Source organism: Portunus trituberculatus, chromosome 37, assembly GCF_017591435.1.
Source record: "Portunus trituberculatus isolate SZX2019 chromosome 37, ASM1759143v1, whole genome shotgun sequence".
NCBI lineage: Eukaryota > Metazoa > Arthropoda > Malacostraca > Decapoda > Portunidae > Portunus > Portunus trituberculatus.
The window spans coordinates 8,452,357-8,471,601 of NC_059291.1; the positions used below are offsets into that span (position 1 = coordinate 8,452,357).

Consider the following 19,245-nt stretch of genomic DNA (forward strand, 5'->3'; position numbering starts at 1 on the left):
TAAGTCTATTGAAATCAGTTAAAATAAGACACCCAAACCCTTCAGGACACCCATCTCCGTGCTCCGTGCCTTGGCAGTAGCAGTCAGTCAACATATGCCCTGTGGATGGCTGCAGCCATGTAAATAAATGTGTTGAATATTTTTCTGGATCATGGATATCAAACAGCAGTAGTGATGTGTTACTGTTATAAGAACTGTTTTATTATTTTTATATAATTTCTAAACTCACACAATATTGATGGCGTAACCCTTTCAATGTAAAGAATGCCTGGTGTGGAGGTGAATCAGCACTCCTGGCGGTGGCGGCGTGTGGAAACCTTTAGCCAAACTGATGCTCAGGTGTTTGTGTGATGAATTTAGGTGAGCTCCGTCTAGAGCAGTGAGGCGCGGGTCACGCCACTTTTCCCAGATTACTAAATCATTTATCATAATGGGAATAATTCAATATGCATGTTTAAACTAAAGGAAATTTCAGCATGTCAAACGTAACAAACTTTCAAAATTCAAAATGAACAAACAACAGAAACTGGTTATGTTACAAAGATCACAAATAGTTTAAAATGACCTTTGATATAAGTAAATAAACATAAATTACTACAATGATGTAAGTGTTACATAGCTGGTGATTAGTCGTTGTCAACATGACGTTCGTAGACCTTAGATATTACCTCTCCGATACCTTTACGACAACGCTCCAGATGTTAGATGTTTACTTCCTAGTCCGTGGCACTATATAGCCAAGGACACCCTCGCCACACCGCATCGCTCTTTCACCTTGACGGGTGCCGCGGGTGTGTCTGGCATGATGATGTTGTAGACTGTCACTGCAGGTCCGCTCATCGCAAGGCCATCACACAATTTATTCATGTGCACATTTAACCGCCCTAGCTGATTATGACGGGCATCTGTGTAGTGACGGCCATCTGAGTAATTGCAAAATTATGCCAGCGATGTGTGTGTTGCGAACTTGGTTTGAAGCAGTGAGTGGCTGCATGGTATACGGTAGTGATGATGGTGCCTCGGACATTCCTCCCAACACAATAGGGACAGTATTAATTTCGAGGAATTACCAAAATAGTATATACTGCCTGACTGGATGGAACCTGAAAGTAGGTCATTTGTTTTGTTATATGGTTACATTTCATTAAGTGATTATGGATTCCTATTTATAAGATTAACAGTATTTTTTGACCTTTTACCTTTCTTTTTCTCTTATTTCTGCCCTTAACAAAACAACGAACCTCTCTCGCGGCGTTACCGAACCATAACGTGGTTCGTCTCGTTCGCTCTTTATTGTCCAGCCCTTCATTTGGTGTTCACTCCTAGCCGCCTGAGCGTTACTCTTCCAAAGCCTACGTCTCTACGCTGCTACCATCAAAACTATTCCTCACGACGCCTGTCACCTACAGCCATCCACCCTTCTTGGGCTCTGCTTTGATGAGGGGCTCATTCGCAGAGCTGGAGGAGTTGTTCTGGAAGGCAGCGGCCGGTGGAGTGGAGGGCTTCTGCTCCTGGCTCTTTTCTGCAGGCGCCTTTGGGGCTGCCGCCTTCTCCTTGGGCTTCTCCTTGGGTTCCGCAGGCTTTGGCTTGGGTTCCTCTGGCTTGGCCTTGGGTTCCGCAGGCTTTGGCTTAGGTTCCTCTGGCTTGGCCTTGGGTTCTGCAGGCTTTGGCTTAGGTTCCTCTGGCTTGGCCTTGGGTGGCTGTGGTTTTGAAGCACTGGGTTCAGCTGGCTTAGGAGTCTCCTTTGGCTGAGAGGTGGGTGGCGTGTTGGCGCTGGCCTTCTTGACAATGATGTCGTGAGTGGGAGAAGGGGGCACGGGCACGTCTGAAGGCTTAGGAGTGGAAGGGATGACCGTGATGGAAGGAGTCACGTTCTGCTGCGGTGGAGGGCGAGTTGGACGTCGCACAAAGTCCATGCTTTCCAAATCTGCTGTTCCTGTAAATGTGGGTTTTGATTCCTCTGGCTGCTTCACCTGCTGAACGCGAGCTGGAGCTGGGCGGCGCTCTGGTTCCGGAGCACGTCGCTGGGCCGTGGGAGCGACGGGAGGCGGGGTCTGGATGATGGGGAAATCATTGACCAGTTTGGGTTTAGGAGGAGCGGGAGCAGATGACTTGTCTTGTGGCTTCTCCTGAGGTTTCTGTTGGTTACTGGCAGGAATGGAACCTGTGGCCTTCACTTGGCTGGGCTTCATGATTCCTGCTTCGGTCTGAGGGACAGGAGCAGTGGGGTGGGCCACGGACTGTTCCTTGTTCTTGAGACTTCTGTCAATCACTGGAGCCTCCTTCTGCTGGACCTTGGCATCCTCCTTGGCCACTTTGGTTACATCTAGCTTTTTGATGCCAGCAGGAGCCTCAGATTTCTTGGTCTCAGATTCTGTCTTCATAATGACAGGTGCTTTCCTTCCCGACTTGTCTTCACTTGCGATGGTGGAGTTCAGTTTTTATGGAGTCCTTAGAGAACATGTTGACAGGAACGTCCAAACTGAGCTTCTGGTTTTCAACGGTGTCTTCACCCTCCTTCTTGAGAGTGGTGGAGGCGCGGCGGCCTGGCACCATCAGCTTGTTCATGTCCTTGGCCTGACCTGTCAGACAACGCAGAGTTTAAGTTTTTATACTGCTTCTGTCTAACCAACATATGACTATAGTATCAATACAGTGTTAGAGGACAAGGCAACGACACACACACACACACACACACACACACACACACACACACACACACACACACACACACACACACACACACACACACACACACACACACACACACACACACACACACACACACACACACACACACACACACACGCAAACGCACGTACCATCTTTGGCCTTGCTGAGCCTGCCATCGGGCATGGGAGTCTCTGACGGGGAGTGATTGGGGCTCAGGTCCAGGTTCTTGATGGCATCGAGCAAATGGGGGCCTGTGTACAGGTCTGGGAAGGGAGAGCACCCACGGGAAGAGCCTGGCGATCCATCGGGTGTTCCCTCCTCCATCTTGCGGCGAGCCTTCTCCATGGCCATCTTGAGGCTCTCGCGTCCCTTATCGTCTCCCATACCGATCTGTGACCTGGGCAGACAACGCACTCCTTAGTCGTGGTTTACGGTAAAACAAGAGAGGAAAGCCGCAGAGTGATGAAAAGAAGACAAAACAACCAGGCAAACACACACACACACACACACACACACACACACGGCCCGGTAGCTCAGTGGTTAGAGCGCTGGCTTCACAAGCCAGATAACCGGGGTTCGATTCCCCGGCCGGGTGGAGATATTTGGGTGTGTCTCCTTTCACGTGTAGCCCCTGTTCACCTAGCAGTGAGTAGGTACGGGATGTAAATCGAGTTGTGACCTTGTTGTCCCGGTGTGTGGTGTGTGCCTGGTCTCAGACCTATCCCAAGATCGGAAATAATGAGCTCTGAGCTCGCTCCGTAGGGTAACGTCTGGCTGTCTCGTCAGAGACTGCAGCAGATCAAACAGTGAACACACCGCATAGTGTATTGGTTAGTACACTCGTCTCACAACCGAGGAGGCCCTGGTTCGAGTCCCGGGTACTGCGAGGCAAACGGGAGAGCCTCTTAATGTGTAGCCCCTGTTCACCTAGCAGAAAGTAGGCATGGGATGTAATTCAGTAAGCTGTGGCCTCGGTTTTCCGGTGTGTGGAATGTGTAGTGGTCTCAGTCCTATCCGAAGATCGGTCTATGAGCTCTGAGCTCGCTCCATAATAGGGAAGACTAGCTAAGCGACTAACAGGTGACCGTGAATACACACATGTGACCATTTTCTCAAACGTTTTAAGCTATACTCGAAGTTTTCAAGGATGTTTTACTCATTCGTGATGATTTAACATTAAAACTGCACCTTTAACAGAAAAATCCTCATGAGAACCTAAGTAGTCAATTTGGTGAGAGGAGAAAGCGTTACAGAATGCGGGTCAAGAACCAGAGTCACGTACTGTCCAGGATTAGTGCGCTTCTCGTCGCTGATTGACATCGCCAGCCTTGCCATGCGGCGGAACTTGTCAGCGGCTGATTCTTCCTGGGGCATGGGCTCATCCTCGCTTCTGATGGAGTCCTCGGCTCCCATGGCAGGCGACACGTGGAAGTCACGCATCAGGCGCCTCTCCCACACCCTCATCTTGCGGCCCAGGGCGGCTGTGAGGGAGAAGGAAGGTGATTAAAGTAGACTTGTGAAAATTAGGAAATAACTCTTTTGCATGAAAAAAGAGGTGATTGTTCAGTCACATTACAGACAAAGCTTTCCAAGTATTGCCATACGAGTCAAGCTTGAGAAAATATATTGAGGCAAACGAATGACCATTTTAACAGGCACTTATTCTAAAAATATGAGAAATACATAAATGGAGTTCTTCCCGTCGCCTCGCCTTACACCCTCACCTCTGCTCTTTTTCGCGCACATAGACACATCCATTCCGTTCTGGCCGAAGAGATCAATAAGCTCGAATCTGAGGGAGGAGATGTCACCCTTCACCTCGCCGATGTCATCCTCGTTGACGGGGCGCTCCTCGTTGCGCCGCTGGAGTGCGCACACGTAACGCCAGATGAGTGCACGCATCACAGACAGGTAGCGGAAGTCCATAGCCTTTCTGCGGCGGTTCTGGCTCTGCGCAGGATGAGAAAATAAATCACAAGATGAGAGAGAAGCTCAGTATCAAAATGGTCAGTTATAGTAGTAATAGTAGTAGTAGTAGTAGTAGTAGTAGTAGTAGTAGTAGTAGTAGTAGTAGTAGTAGTAGTAGTAGTAGTAGTAGCAGCAGTAGTAGTAGTAGTAGTAGCAGTAGCAGTAGTAGTAGCAGTAGTAGTAGTAGTAGTAGTAGTAGTAGTAGTAGTAGTAGTAGTAGTAGTAGTAGTAGTAGTAGTAGTAGTAGTAGTAGTAGTGGTGGTAGTGGTGGTAGTAGTAGTAGTAGTAGTAGTAGTAGTAGAAGTAGTAGTAGTAGTAAAAATAGCAGCACATTTTGTTATTATTGTTGTTATTGTAGTAGAATAACAGCAGCAGCAGCAACGGCAGTAATAACAATAGTAACAGTATATTGGGACTGCTGCGTGTACGTGGGCCTGCTGACGCTTTGTTGCAGCTTGCCTTACTTGACTATGTAGCAATGCCACCTACACTTACCCTGGAAGACATTCTCCTGACCAGCTCGTTCTTTTTGCTTGCCTTGCCGCACATCCTCATGATGCTCTTGACGTTGGGGAACATGTTGAATGGCGGAGGTAGAGTGTTGCCCTCCTCGAAGTAAGACATCCACAGCTTGGTGCGGGCAAACTTCCACTCGGTATCAGCGTGTTCCTGTTAAGGCAGAGACAGACTTACTAGGGTCATGTGGACCTAATAAGTGTGGTGTGTGTGTGTGTGTGTGTGTGTGTGTGTGTGTGTGTGTGTGTGTGTGTGTGTGTTTCATTGTCAAATAAAAAAACTTTATATTTTTTATTTTCTTTCCGAAAATCTAAATAATTTTAGGCTAATGTAACTATTAGATTTTCCTCCTCCTCCTCCTCCTCCTCCTCCTCCTCCTCCTCCTCCTCCTCCTCCTCCTCCTCCTCCTCCTCCTCCTCCTCCTCCTCCTCCTCCTCCTCTTCCTTCTTCTCCTCCTCCTCCTCCTCCCTCTCCTCTTCCTCTTCCTCTTCCTATTCCTGCTTCTCATCCTCCTTTTTTCTGCCATTTCCCTTTCTCTTCCACACTTCCTTTTCTCCTATGTCTTCATCACCTTTCATGTTCTCTGCTTCCTCCCACCGCTACTCACCACAATGAAGGAGTAGGAGCTGGACATCATAGCGATCAGGAGGTTGAGAAGGACGATAATATTGATCACTGAGTAGGAGCCAAACATGAGCATGGACCAGAACCTCGTGTACTCGCGGATGCCTGTCAGCTCGAAGTCGTCCAGTCCCACCATGCCAAAGCCAGCCCAGAAGAGGGATTGGGAGGCCTCGAACAAACTGACGGGAAGAGAAAGAGAGCGGAGTGAAGGAAAGAAAGGGAAAAAAATAGAAGTAGTCGAGCGGAGATGTGGATTTTAAGTTGTGGGGCGAACAAAATACAAGAAAAATAAAGAAATATAACGATGATAATGAACTGTTGCATGAGAGGCCTTGAATATAGTTAATAGAAGGAAGTGAAAGAAAATTCGGAAAAAAATGGGTTAATGGAGATGGTGACTTTAATTAATGGAAATATAGAAAATAGAGATAAAGAGAGTAACACGTTGATGGGCTGAAGGAAACAAAGCAAGGAAAAGAAAAATTAAGTAGTTTGATGGATATTGGAAAGGACATGAAAGTTTAAAGATGTGGAAAAGGGAAGAACGGTGGTAAGACAGATAGGAGATGCCTGGAGCAAGCTGAAGGGTAGGAAGAGATAGAGAGTAGAATGAGAAAAGGAAAATAGAGATCTATTGGAGGATAATAGAAAGGTGACATACGTAGATTGTAAGAAGTAAAAATGAAAGAAAAATAACGGGGATGCGAGGATGATTATGAACTAAGATGCCTTGAACAAACTGAAAGGAGAATAAGTAATAGAAGGAATGAAAGAAGGAAATGTTATGAAAAAAGACGAGAATACTTCTATGATATAAGAGTGACGGAGTGGTGGAGTGCCTCACTTGTAGAAACGTCTCCAGCGCATGCAAGCGTCGCCCTGTTTGGTCCAGTCCGCCTCACCGCCAGGGAGGGAGTAACACTTGTCCTTCTCCAGGCCGTTGTAGTACCACAACAGCTGCGTCAGTCCTACACAGACACACACACAGACAGACAGACAAGAGCCTCGTTAATGTCACTCGAAGAAGGGATATGAAGAAGGGAAATGATATGCCAATAAAACACAGGATAATCTCAACCTATTTCAGTCACACACACACACACACACACACACACACACACACACACACACACACACACACACACACACACACACACACACACACACACACACACACACACTAACCGCAAGCAAAAGCGAAGAGCACGAGGGTGTAAATGAAGAAGAACTTGACGATATCAATAACCATGCGGCCGAGAGAGATCTGGAGAGGACCGAGGTAAGGGTTGATGCTGAAGATGTGAACCAACTTGAGAGCAGAGAGGATATTGGCTGCGGCGAAGAGACCCTCGGAGATCAGCTGAGGATCGAAGGCGTTCCATTCTTCGCGGGGGATGAAGGCAGTCTGTTGAGAAGAGGTACAATTTCGTAAGCCTGTTGGTGACTGACAACGAATTAAGAAAGAGCAAAAAGAGAGACAAAATGTAGAAGGATTACACTAGAGAGGGGAAGAAAACAAGAACTAGGACACATGTCAGTTTACAAGGAAAACAAGGCACTAATGAGTAAACAGGAATTAATATGAAAGAGAACAGAGCAGGAAAAAAAAAAGCAAAAAGAGAAAGAGATGTCCTGGATTTGACAATAACTAAGAGAAGAATCAACGTAAAACAGAACAGGACTAAGAAGAAAACCACGAGAGAGAGAGAGAGAGAGAGAGAGAGAGAGATGCTTACAGAAGGCGAGCGTGAGATCTCTTGAGTCTGCTGGATGAAAGCGAATAGCCTGAGGATCATGGTGAAGATGTAGAGGAAGTCACGCATGATGTCCAGGATGTTCCACATGTTATTGATGTACTTCCTGAAGCCTTCACTGCGTATCTCCTTGATTTCTTCCCACAGGAACCCTTTTGTTCACGCAGAGGGAAGGACGGAGTTAGCATGTGCACGCTTGATTGGTTGGTTGTTGGGTGGTTGCTTAGTGTGTGGGCGAGTGAATGACTTGGTTTGTTAGTTAGCCAGTTTGTGAGTGTTTGAGTGAGTGAGTGAGTGAGTGAGTGAGTGAGTGAATTAGTTAGAGCACAAGTGAAGGGTTAATGGAATTTGTTAGTTAGATAGTTAGTTAATATGTGAGTGAAAGGCAAATGAGTTAGTTGATGTGATAGTTAGAAGGGAACATTTCTACAATACAAAATGCAAAACGCAAATTTATAAAAAACAAAATAGTGCACATTTGTCATTTATAGAGGACACTGACACACACACACACACACACACACACACACACACACACACACACACACACACACACACACACACACACAATATAAGATAATAACTTGGCTCTTTATCTTTTATCTCCATCAAACCAATGGAAAAATAGTACTTCTTTCCTGAATGAGTTTCAAAATCTTTTCTCATCTTGTCAGTCTTAAAGATCCCATTCACGCATCTGTTCTTTCTTTAACCTTCACTTTCACTATACGTGTTGCTCCACCATTGTTTATATTCTCAAACACTCCTGTGCTTCATCTCCACTATTTCGAAAAGGCTTTATCTAAATTTACACGAATTATTTTTAAGTTTTTCTTTTACGGTTATAGAGGCAGAGTGACAAGAGAAACACTTTTGAAAACCCAGCTAATCATCCCTGCGGCGTTAGAAAATAGTCGTGGTGAGAGAGCCAAGTGTTTCTGAATACGGACCATAATCTTTACCTCTCATCATTCTGTCGATATTAATTTTCTTTTCTGCCATCCTTAACTCACCGAACACCCAGAGAGCCACAACGAACTCGACTGGAGTGGGCAGATTCCCGCGCTGGCGACGCATCGCTTCCTCCAGATTCCGCCGCATCGCGTCCGTCCCGAGGAACCAGATGACAAGATTCTCGAACCGCACAGAGACCAAGATCAGTAGAACTGTGTGTGGGTGTTAGAGCGATGCTGTTAGTAGTAGTAGTAGTAGTAGTAGTAGTAGTAGTAGTAGTAGTAGTAGTAATACTAGTAGTAGTACAACTAGTAGTAGTAGTAGTAGTAGCAGTAGTAGTGTAGTGGTAGTAGTAGTAGTAGTAGTAGTAGTAGTAGTAGTAGTAGTAGTAGTAGTAGTAGTAGTAGTAGTAGTAGTAGTAGTAGGAGGAGGAGGAGAAGGAGGAGGAAAAGACCAAGAACAAGAGGAAGAACAAGACCAAAATAAGCAGAAGGAAGAAGGAGGAGGAGGAGGAGGAGGAGGAAGAGGAGAGCAGAGATGGTGATGGTAGTAGTAGTAGTAGTAGTAGTAGTAGTAGTAGTAGTAGTAGTAGTGGTAGCAGTATAGAAGTACTAGTAGTAGTAGTAGTTGTTGTTGTTGTTATGGTGGTAGTAGTAGTAGTAGTAGTAGTAGTAGTAGTAGTAGTAGTAGTGATAGTAGTAATAGTAGCAGTAGTAATGTAGTAGTAGTAATAGTTATACAAACTATATTTTCAATAAAGCTACGTAGTAAGTTCATTCCGTCGTAATTAGGAAGTATGGGGGTCTGACTCACGCAGGAAGAAGAGATAGGAGGCGGAGTGGGTGAGGAATTTCATGAAGGGAGTGCGCATGAGGCGACCGGTGGGGCTGTCCGGCAACAACATATACCACATGCAGTAGAACGGGAACAGAGCAACAACCTGCAAGGGACACAACACTTGATAAAAACTGATCTCCTTACTTTGCTGACTGGCAAGTGATGCTGCGACACACTAATCTCTATATATTTACATCACATACTCACTGCTAGATGGGACCCTGATAACCTTTGCCATGACTCCAACGCCAAGTGTCGTATGTAGATGAACTGGTCTTTTGGAATCCCACTTTCTTATGCTCCTATGTACATTACCTAAACTTTACAGCGATATGCAATAACGCACTCCATATATATATATATATATATATATATATATATATATATATATATATATATATATATATATATATATATATATATATATATATATATATATATATATATATATATATATATATATGAATGAAAGGGGTCCCACTGAGGTACCACTTCTAAAAGAAAGTTAAAAATTTCCATCCAAAATTAAAGATAAACGTGTTGAAACTTCCCATTAGAAAAGCTTAAGTGATAGGTAAGAGAGAAATCCAGAAGTAGATAGTGAAAGTAGTGATAATAAGTAGCAACGATAGGATTAGATTCACCTTAAAAATCTCCGTGCACTTCTCCACGATGGACTTCCTCCTGAACCCTGGCACGCCCTCGTACCACAGCGCCGCGAGCAGCTGCTGGATGTTCGGGTGAGCCACGAACTGCGAGGGACAAGACAGTGCATGGGGCAGGTGAGAGGCAGGAACATGAAGAAAGTACTGGTCACTGTCTCATAAATCGACGTCTTTGATACTTCATTATATCTCTAAACATAACGTAACTCTGTACTTTATATTGCACAGAAAATGAGACCCCAGAAGGTTCTCGTACGATTGACGTTTATATATCCAGTAGTAAATGTCCGAGATCTTTACAATGAAAATATAATAATATGATGACATTAAAGGAGGCAGGCATTTACTGGATGTGAGAATGAAGCATACATGAAGATTGAAGGATAGCATGACTATCGAAATTAAAGAAAGAAAAGGGAATGTAATAATACTTCGAATTTGAAAAAAAAAAAATAAAATAAAATAGTAAGCATTCCTAAAAAAAAAAAAAAAAAAGAAGAAAAAAGTAACCGCGAATTTCACACACTAAAATAAAGTCGAAAAGAATTAAACAAAAAAGGGAAGACAAGAAGCTTATACTTGGACTGATGAACGCAAGTTAATCCACATACCCTCTTTTGCTTGCAGTCGATGGCGAGCTCCAGGCGTTTGAGGCTCATGTGCTCGCCGTCCTCGTAGGGCACCACGCACTCCGGGTCGTGGTTGAGCATCACAGCCAGCTCGGTGGAGGATCTAGCGTGGCCCAGCAGCTCCTCAGCGAACTTCATGCACTTGGTCCTCAGTTCCTAGAGGAGAGGAAGAAAGCCAAAGTTTTAGTGCCGACACTAGCTCAGCTGGTCGAGGTTCATGACTTTACGATTGGTTCAGATAGTCATATACTAAACCACTTCTGGTCACATCTCGACTTCTTTCACAAGTGACATGGGTTCCGTTAAGAGTGTTTTTATGGTTCTAGTGCCAGATAACAAAAATTATATTTTATAAACAGTAAAAACACTCTTGAACCCGGCTAATCATCTCAGCATGGGGTCTTTGAAAATAGTAGTGATTGAGAGAGAGCAGAGCGAGTATTGGCCAGAATGTAACAGCTTAGTAAAGAGTATTTAAGATGACAGAATGACTGTTCTGAGACACTTTGTTCTCTCAACACTACTAGTTTGAAATGCGTGTTCTTTTATGAGTGATGTTTTTTTGTTTAAGTCTCCCTAAACTCAACTTTGAAAGCTCCTAACTTCCACGACGCTCTCTCAAAGTAAGATGCAGAAATGTTTGAAAATGCTCTCTCTCTCTCTCTCTCTCTCTCTCTCTCTCTCTCTCTCTCTCTCTCTCTCTCTCTCTCTCTCTCCATAACTGGTCACGTAAACCCGTTTTCTTTCACCGTTTTCTCTTAACAATCCTTAAATTTAACTGATAATACAGCCCATGTAATTTCCTTTTATTAATTGTGTACAAGTCACCTCTCCTTCCTTTCATCCTCTCAAGTATTGAACTTATGATCTGAAACAGCACCTCTTATTCCGTCTCTCTCTCTCTCTCTCTCTCTCTCTCTCTCTCTCCTTTCCTCTCTCTCTCTCTCTCTCTCTCTCTCTCTCTCTCTCTCTCTCTCTCTCTCTCTCTCTCTTACTCACCAGGTAGTCGGCGCGGAATTCATGTTCAGTGTAAGCCAGGTTCTTCAGTTCAAGGGAGAGCTGGAAGGCTGTCAGGATGGGATCGGTGGAGGTGAGGGCGATGAGGGAGGGGGAAGCCAGGGCGCGGTAGGCGTTGATGCGGGAGCGGGAGTGACGCAGGGAGTCCTCAGAGGAGGTCTTCAGGCACTCCGGACATCCACACCTACAGAAAAGGATAAGAATTGTATGATGAAGGAGTGGATGAGTTGAGAGGCAAACGATGGATGGGTTCGGTGGATACTATGTCAGGTAGTGATGGAGGAGAAGAATTACGATGAGGATTAAGAGGATAAGGAGAGGGAAGGAGAATGAAAGAACAAAAGAACACGACTATTGAACAAGCAGTGGTGGAACTATTGATTCTTACTTGGCTATTCGTGATAAGCATCACAGTCATATTCAAGTTGTAAGATATAGGAGAAGAAGAAGAAGAAGAAGAAGAAGAAGAAGAGTATGACTAACACAAAAAAAAAACAAGAAAACATCATGGCAACATAACATAAAAACGAGAAAAAAAACTCAGCAGGACAGAAAAAAACCAACATAAAGAAAAAAAAAAAACATGATTCAAATACTCAACATCAGTCGCTTGCCATAAGGACAAAACAGGAACGAGTTTATAAATGAGTGAGTAAAGGACACCGGCCGTACATACACTCACCTGATGTCATGGGGCATGGGGATGGTGGCGCCGCGGTCCAGAAGGATTTTCAGGATCTCGTAGTTATCCTTGTGGGCAGCGAGGATGAGGGGCGTGATCTCGGGAGTGAAGGCGGAGGTGTTGCGGTCTGCTTTCTCCCAAGACTAGACTCAGCGAGACAGGACAGCAGTGTTAGTCCGCATGAGTTTGTGAGGAAGAATGAGGAAAGATTCAGTTAGAGTCATCCCAGCCAAGACTCAAAGGTCCATAAAGGCGAGCAGAGATTTATCAGAGAGGAGAAACAACGTGATCTGAGAGACGCCGGAGGAGGTGGAGGTGAAAGAATGCAGTGGTGGAGTTATGAAGGAAGGTAGAAACTAGTGATAGAGACAGAAGGAAGAAGTGATGAGAGAAGCAAAAGGAGGCAGATGATGGTAGTGGTTGAGATAGATGGAGGTAGTGATGTAAATGATGAAGGAGTAATGAGGGAAGCAAAAAGGAGGCAGTAGGAAGTTATGAAATAATAAAGGATTACCGAAAGAAGCAGAATGGGACAAAAAGGAACAATTGAATGCAAATAAACGTGTTGAGCGTTCACTAAAAAACCGAAGTGTCTGATTAACTGACTGATTTCGTTGCAAGTAGAAGGTTGCTACAGTTTGAGCAATACTGACTTAACCTCGACTGTTACTAGCTAAAAACACAGAAAGAAGTGAATAGAGATAGATGAAATTTTTGGTAGAAGGTTACGAAGAGGAGAAATTTAAGGAAAGATTCACCTAACGTCTTGCCATCTATCCAAAGAGAAGTGCATAGAAGCGGCCAGAGATAATCAATCATAGGAGTGTTAGTAGAAGTTATGAGGAGGAAAAAGTTTGAAAAAGATTCAAATTGAGTAATCCTAAGCTATTAAGAGAGGGAATAATGGGAAGAGGGGAAAAACGTTAGAAAAATCATATCTGACTGTCATTGGAAAAAATAAACTTTAAGAAGATTGCTGTCCTAAGGTATAGAGAAAAATATGAAAATGATATAAAAAACCAATGATTGTACGTATAGCTGGACGTAGAAGAAAAGTCAAAACAAAAATCTATAAAAAACCACCTAACCCTATGAAAAAGAAGAAAATTTAAGGGCATATAAAACTTTAAACAAAAATGTGTACATATATGTAGAAAAAGGAACAGCTCATTTAACCCTACGTGAAAGTACAAAAGTTCAGAGCAAAACAGACTTTAACATACATCCATCTTGTTCAAAAGTCTTTTAAATGACAGATGAAAGAAAACTATCATTGGGACTTACGTATTTATCCCCTTCCTTGTGGACCACCTCTTCGTGCTCCAGCAGAACCTCGACAGCCTCCACGAACTCCGCATCGATGGCGTGCAGCAGAGCATCGCGGGTCTCCACTCCCATTACCACCAGCAGCTCCACCATCTCCAGGTTTTCGTTGGAGATGGACATGTGGAGAGCGCCACGGCCTAGTGGGTCTACGCAGTTCATGTTCATGTAGTCATGGTAACGGTGAGCCTTCTGTAGCATCCTGAGTGAGAGACGTACGTAGAGGAAAGTGAAGGTGTGATAGGGCAGATATTTGGGGATGTTCAGTGGAAGGCAATGTATCTAAGCACACTGAGTCTGCCTTTGTAAAGCAATGGTTGGTTAGTTGTTGGCTTAGTTATCATATTGTTATCATTATTCTTTAGTTAATTAGTTAGATATATTACTTTGTGTTTATTCATTCACTCATTTGTATGTTACTTGATTAGTCAATCAAGTAAGAAGGTAGTTGATTAATACATTATCCTCTCTTACTTATATTTCCTCATTATTTACAGCAGGATGAGTGTAGACTTACTTCCTGGTGGTGTTAATATCCCCCCTCTCCACTGCTAAGAGATACTTTTTTTCTTCCAGTGTCAAGGGCTTGGGTAGGTTGGGCATCTCAATCTTAGATTGATGACCCTGAAACAGTTTTGAACAAATCAGTGAAGGTTTGTTCTCCTTCTCCCTCTGCATTCACTGGAGATGTCCAGTAGTGTATCGTTCTTATTAACAGATACGCAACACACACACACACACACACACACACACACACACACACACACACACACACACACACACACACACACACACACTGGTGATCTGTTGACTAGCAATAACTCTTATCCTTATTATAAATGTTTTGTTCTCTCATCAGAACTAATTCTAAAATCTACATAGCTGAAAAGTCGCGTTCCCAAAGATGATTTTCTTGTTCATTATGCAGAGTCTTTGTCAAATTCTCACTGGAGATGTGAAAACACCCTGGAAACTCGAATGGTTTCCACTGCAGCCAATTAAATATATATACACTACCCATGCAAAATGTTTCAGTCCCCGTTCACCTGGTGACGAATAGATAATGACCGTATGACGCTTGTTACTTCATTTTATCTCAAACAATTTTGGGAATCTAAAGAAAACTCCCAAACACTGCCAAATTCTAAATACTTGATTACTTCTGTTGTTGTTATAATGTGTTTCTAAAGATTCCATTAAACTTTCACCACAACTCTTTATTAACCTTGAAGAAACATTGAAAATATATGAATCATCTATTACCTAATTTCACAAGATACCTACATGTTGTTATTTAATGTATGATTGATTTCAGGCCAGCTCTCTTTCACATGTTCGTGCTTTCCGCGCAAAAAGAAGAGAAGTTAAAGCAATCAAATAGTGGAAGGAACTTGTGGTGAAGTACGATAAGTTCCCATGATGATTTTCTACTGGTGATGTATAATTTGTGTTAAACTATTACCAGAAATATGAAAACACCACTGAAACTTTCTTTTACTTTCCAGTACAGCTTGTAAAAAGTTTGGAATGTGGTCTAATGATGGTGATGATGATGATGATGATGATGATGATGCCGATGATGAAACCTAAGAGAAAGGAAAGTATATAATATAATGAGCTTCAAAGAGAATATTAGACGACATGTAGCATCAATCTTTCACTCATTCACTCACTCACTCATTCACTCACTCACTCATTCACGCACTCACTCACCTCCTCCATGGCCAGATCTTCCTTCTCATCGATGCTGACACTCTTCTTCTCCATCTTCTTCACCTCTTCCTCCTTCTTAGACATTGTTCCGGTTCAGACAGGTTCTCTAGAAAGTAAGAGAATAAGATTAAATGCCACATCCAGAAAAGTTTTCCTTTCTCACCGCAACCATTTTTCAAAGACCACAGAGACGATTAGACGTTTCAAAGGGTATTTCTCTTGTTAATAATGCAAAAAACTTGTTAACATGTCAATAGACTTACAGAAACACCCTTAAAAACTTCATTTCAACTAGAGCTCTTTGAAAATGGTGAAGATGCGGCTCGGAAGTGTTTCAAAATATGGGCCTTCAGTGAGGGGGAGAAATACCAGAAGCATCCTCGTTAGCGAATAACAGGGAATCAAACGGAATTAACCTACCCGCCGCCCACTTCCCTATTGTATTCATCCCTGTCAAGTCAATTTGCCTCTCCTCTAGCTTACGAATTCCATTAAGGAGAAAGACAGCTGTTCTCTTTTTCTCAGCGACAAATGAAGGCCAGTTTATTGCATTCTTCGTCTTATTGTTTGGTTACAATAAGTTCAGATTAAAGAAAATAATAACAATAATGTAGACAAAATGAATAAATGAAAACAAAAACTATCGATGAATTTAAGTATAGTATCTCATATGCATAAATTTATCTTCAAAATATCATCATCATTGTCTTTCATTCATTATTTTGCTGTTGTATGATTTTTTTTTGTGGTCTGTTTAATGAGTCAGTCCTTCATTCAATCAATTAATCAGTCGGTCAATCAACCAGTCGTTATTATACATTGAAATCAAAGCATTGGACGCAATAAACAAAGAAAAATCAGAAAATTTTCCATACATACAAAAAAAAAAAAAAAAGTGACGAAGAAGAGTTCAAGGAATGCAAATGAATGATGATGTCTTCTAAGTAGCAAAGCGCCAGGATCCTTTTAATATTCATTCTTTTATTGTTATCCATCACGTGTAAAGGAGAGGACGAAGCGGACAAAAGCTACAAACGAGTCCACTTATGAATGGTAAGGCTGCAGGGATCAGTCTGGCGCTGGCTTCTTGTCACTGTGATGACCAGGCCATCCAAGACTGTCAGGCTTCTCAAACAAGAGAGAGAGAGAGAGAGAGAGAGAGAGAGAGAGAGAGCGGTAAAAAATAAAAGAAAGGCGACAAGGACCTACAAGTGACGCCTGAAGAAGCTAAGTTCTGGGTTTTATTGTCCATGACGTTCACAAAATCTTGTTAGCGTGAAGCCCCAAAAAAACAAACCGTTCTGCTCCCTCTTCTTTTCTCCTCACCCTCCCCTCCTTGCCTTCTCGCTCCGTCACGTTGTAATTGGATTGGCTGAATCCGTCTCTTCCGAGTCATTGTGTGGCCATGTGCACTGGCTCAGACGTGTTGTTTCATGTAAAAGCCTAATTGATAACTTTTGATAATTATTTCAATGTTTGTACTTTCTTAATTGCCTTCCATGACTTGAATCTTGTTAGTTGTTGTTATTGTCAACATTATGTTTGTATCATTAATAGAAAATGCACGAGGTCTTCTCACATAAACATATTAAATAAAAGAAAACTAAACACATAAGGTTTTCATCTAAATTGATATAATATACCATCCATATCAGCTTTGTCAGTAATTAATTACAATTCATAACAAATGTAGACCAACTCATCCAATGAGTTTTATTCATACTGTGCCTCAAATATATATTTTGCTTTCAGAATATTTAGATAAACAATAAAGTTGTAGACGGCTCCGTTGCTACCATCAGACCATATTGTCGCGGCGGTAAAGCTGATCAATAGGCATCTACGAATGAAGCTCACCTAGGAGTACACATCACTTGACTTCACCTTCAGACTGAACACCTTGGTGATCATCTACTACCACCTCTTCTTCCTGACGCCAACCAATCACTTTAATTCAATAAAAACGAAAGAATTTCGTGACCTTATTACAGCCATTGGAATTGAACTGATATGACTTTCAAGCACCAACTGACTACGAGGCAATGACTGAAATGTGTGTGTGTGTGTGTGTGTGTGTGTGTGTGTGTGTGTGTGTAGCTGAGTAATCTGGAACTCAGACGAAGAGAACAATATTGGATATAGATATATGGCTTTGGAAGAGACAACGTTTCTTTGGCTGAAAGATTAGAGCGCTTGTCCACACATGTCTGGGGCGCTGAGGTGAAGTGGTATGTGTGACTGGTTAAATCAAAACGGGGAAAAGTGAGTATTGTTATAACATACCTATATAGAACCATTCGCTTCCCAAAGAGGAGACCATGATAGAAAACTCAATAAAAAATATCATAGTTTACTCTGTAATGATTCTAACAATTTCACACTGTTTCAAGACCTAAAATATAGAGCCTTAATTGATAGATCCTAAAATCTTTCCTCCAAATGAAAAGATAAACTATCAGCATAATTATACAAAGTGAGTAAGTGATTGACTGTAGAAATTGGTTACAGTGAAGGATCGAGTTCTGTGGTGTACGCCATATTGGTTGCACGTCAAACCCTCAGCCATTCTACATTTGAGGATCTCGCCCTCACCAGAACGTTTGTATTATTGTTATGGCAGTCTAGTAACTAATTTCCAGTCAGTACAGTCAATAATTCATTAACTTTTACTTTCTTCAATATGATATAGTTTTTCTTTTCTTTTCTTTCTTTTTTTTTTCTACTGATATTTTTAATAGTTGCGTATGGAAGACGCCGTTGACATTATAGAGAACAAAGAGTACCATGGAAAGCCACAGCCGCCACTCACCAGCACCAACAGTCGTGGATGTCAAGGCGACAATCCAGATCCATAAACCAGGAGGCCTACTGGAAACTGGAAGTGGTGCCTGTGTGCAACCAACCTAGAAGAACAGGCCGGATTCACGGGGCACGGTACAGAGAGACTGACACCCCAACTGATCCCTTTGGCTTTTATACCGGATTTTTTGGGGCTTCTCTCATCTACATATTTCCTGCTCCTGGAAGCCACAGTGGCCAAGAGGCAGCCTCGCGTGACCTCAACTGCACCCATAAACGGAGGGCTCGCGGCACGTCCTCCTGACCAAGAGAGTTTGCTGAGCCGCTGTTTCGTGTCCCACTATGAAGCCGCCATACGTCACCAGCGGTCATCACTCCCACGGAAACAACAGCGCCTTCTCTCCTCTATTCCCATCACATCTGTTTCTTATCAGCCATCTTGTGTTCATCGCATGATAATCAAGAACCGAAGGAAGCCCAGCGTGGCAATTGAAGGTCGTGGTTAAGGAGGGTCACTGCAAATCGCTGACTGTAAGGCGTTGTGATGAGCCAGCCATATACACTAACCAGATTATCAAGCAGTGTTCTACTCGTATTTCGCATTGTCTCAGACCACAACATTTCCACCGCTTGGTTTGAAATTAACTTGATCATTTCAGGCGGAGGAATAAACAGCTTGTGCCACTACTCGCTGCTTAAATCAATGATATAAAAAAAAAAACTTAACTTTCTAACTAACTGCTCATCTGTCCTCATATTTCCTGTATTTCCATACGTGAAGAAGTCTGGCTGATGAATACAAGAAAACTAAAAGAAAAAAATAATCTCTCACTGAGGTAAAAAAAAAAAATCTATGTTTGTAGGAGAATCAAAAGAGAAAGAGAAACCAATCTATTTTTTCAAGCTGAATGATTCTCGTCTTTTGAGATAGCTCCTGATACAACCGCCTCTCCATTACAATAGATAGACACAGCTTAAACCATAAGTAGCAAGTATCACCCATGATTTATGGGAAATGGTCGTTCCTCAGTACATGCAAGTCCTACTATAGTGGACAATATTGTCGGGCCTGCCATCGACCCTTAGTCACA

The 19,245-nt window shown here is 42.8% G+C and overlaps 2 protein-coding genes across 2 annotated transcripts; both read right to left on the reverse strand.

Moving 5' to 3' along the window:
- Window positions 1-172: 172 nt before the first annotated feature.
- LOC123514000 (proteoglycan 4-like) lies at window positions 173-2,384 on the reverse strand. The gene has a single exon (XM_045271538.1). It carries the CDS (start codon window positions 2,382-2,384, stop codon window positions 1,404-1,406), a length of 981 nt encoding a protein of 326 aa, XP_045127473.1. The 3' UTR covers window positions 173-1,403.
- LOC123513999 (transient-receptor-potential-like protein) lies at window positions 2,332-18,322 on the reverse strand. The gene is made up of 19 exons (XM_045271537.1): window positions 18,165-18,322; window positions 15,356-15,461; window positions 14,160-14,266; window positions 13,604-13,844; window positions 12,320-12,462; window positions 11,620-11,821; window positions 10,603-10,776; window positions 9,971-10,078; window positions 9,303-9,429; window positions 8,549-8,701; window positions 7,518-7,687; window positions 6,967-7,186; window positions 6,626-6,749; window positions 5,765-5,960; window positions 5,137-5,310; window positions 4,398-4,623; window positions 3,956-4,154; window positions 2,823-3,070; window positions 2,332-2,582 (listed from the first exon to the last, which is right to left on the reverse strand). The coding sequence occupies exons 2-19, from the start codon at window positions 15,437-15,439 to the stop codon at window positions 2,416-2,418; spliced, it is 3,063 nt and encodes a 1,020-aa protein (XP_045127472.1). The 5' UTR covers window positions 15,440-15,461; window positions 18,165-18,322; the 3' UTR covers window positions 2,332-2,415.
- Between the last annotated feature and the right edge of the window lie 923 nt (window positions 18,323-19,245).

Excerpts from the sequence above, each read along its gene's own strand:
- LOC123514000 (XM_045271538.1), bottom strand. The coding sequence starts at position 2,384 with ATGAAGACAGAATCTGAGACCAAGAAATCTGAGGCTCCTGCTGGCATC.
- LOC123513999 (XM_045271537.1), bottom strand. The coding sequence starts at position 15,439 with ATGTCTAAGAAGGAGGAAGAGGTGAAGAAGATGGAGAAGAAGAGTGTC. Across the intron at positions 5,961-6,625 it reads CGCTGGAGACGTTTCTACAA|TTTGTTCGAGGCCTCCCAAT; the intron begins GTGAGGCACTCC and ends TCTTCCCGTCAG. Across the intron at positions 2,583-2,822 it reads GCTCAGCAAGGCCAAAGATG|GTCAGGCCAAGGACATGAAC; the intron begins GTACGTGCGTTT and ends GTTGTCTGACAG.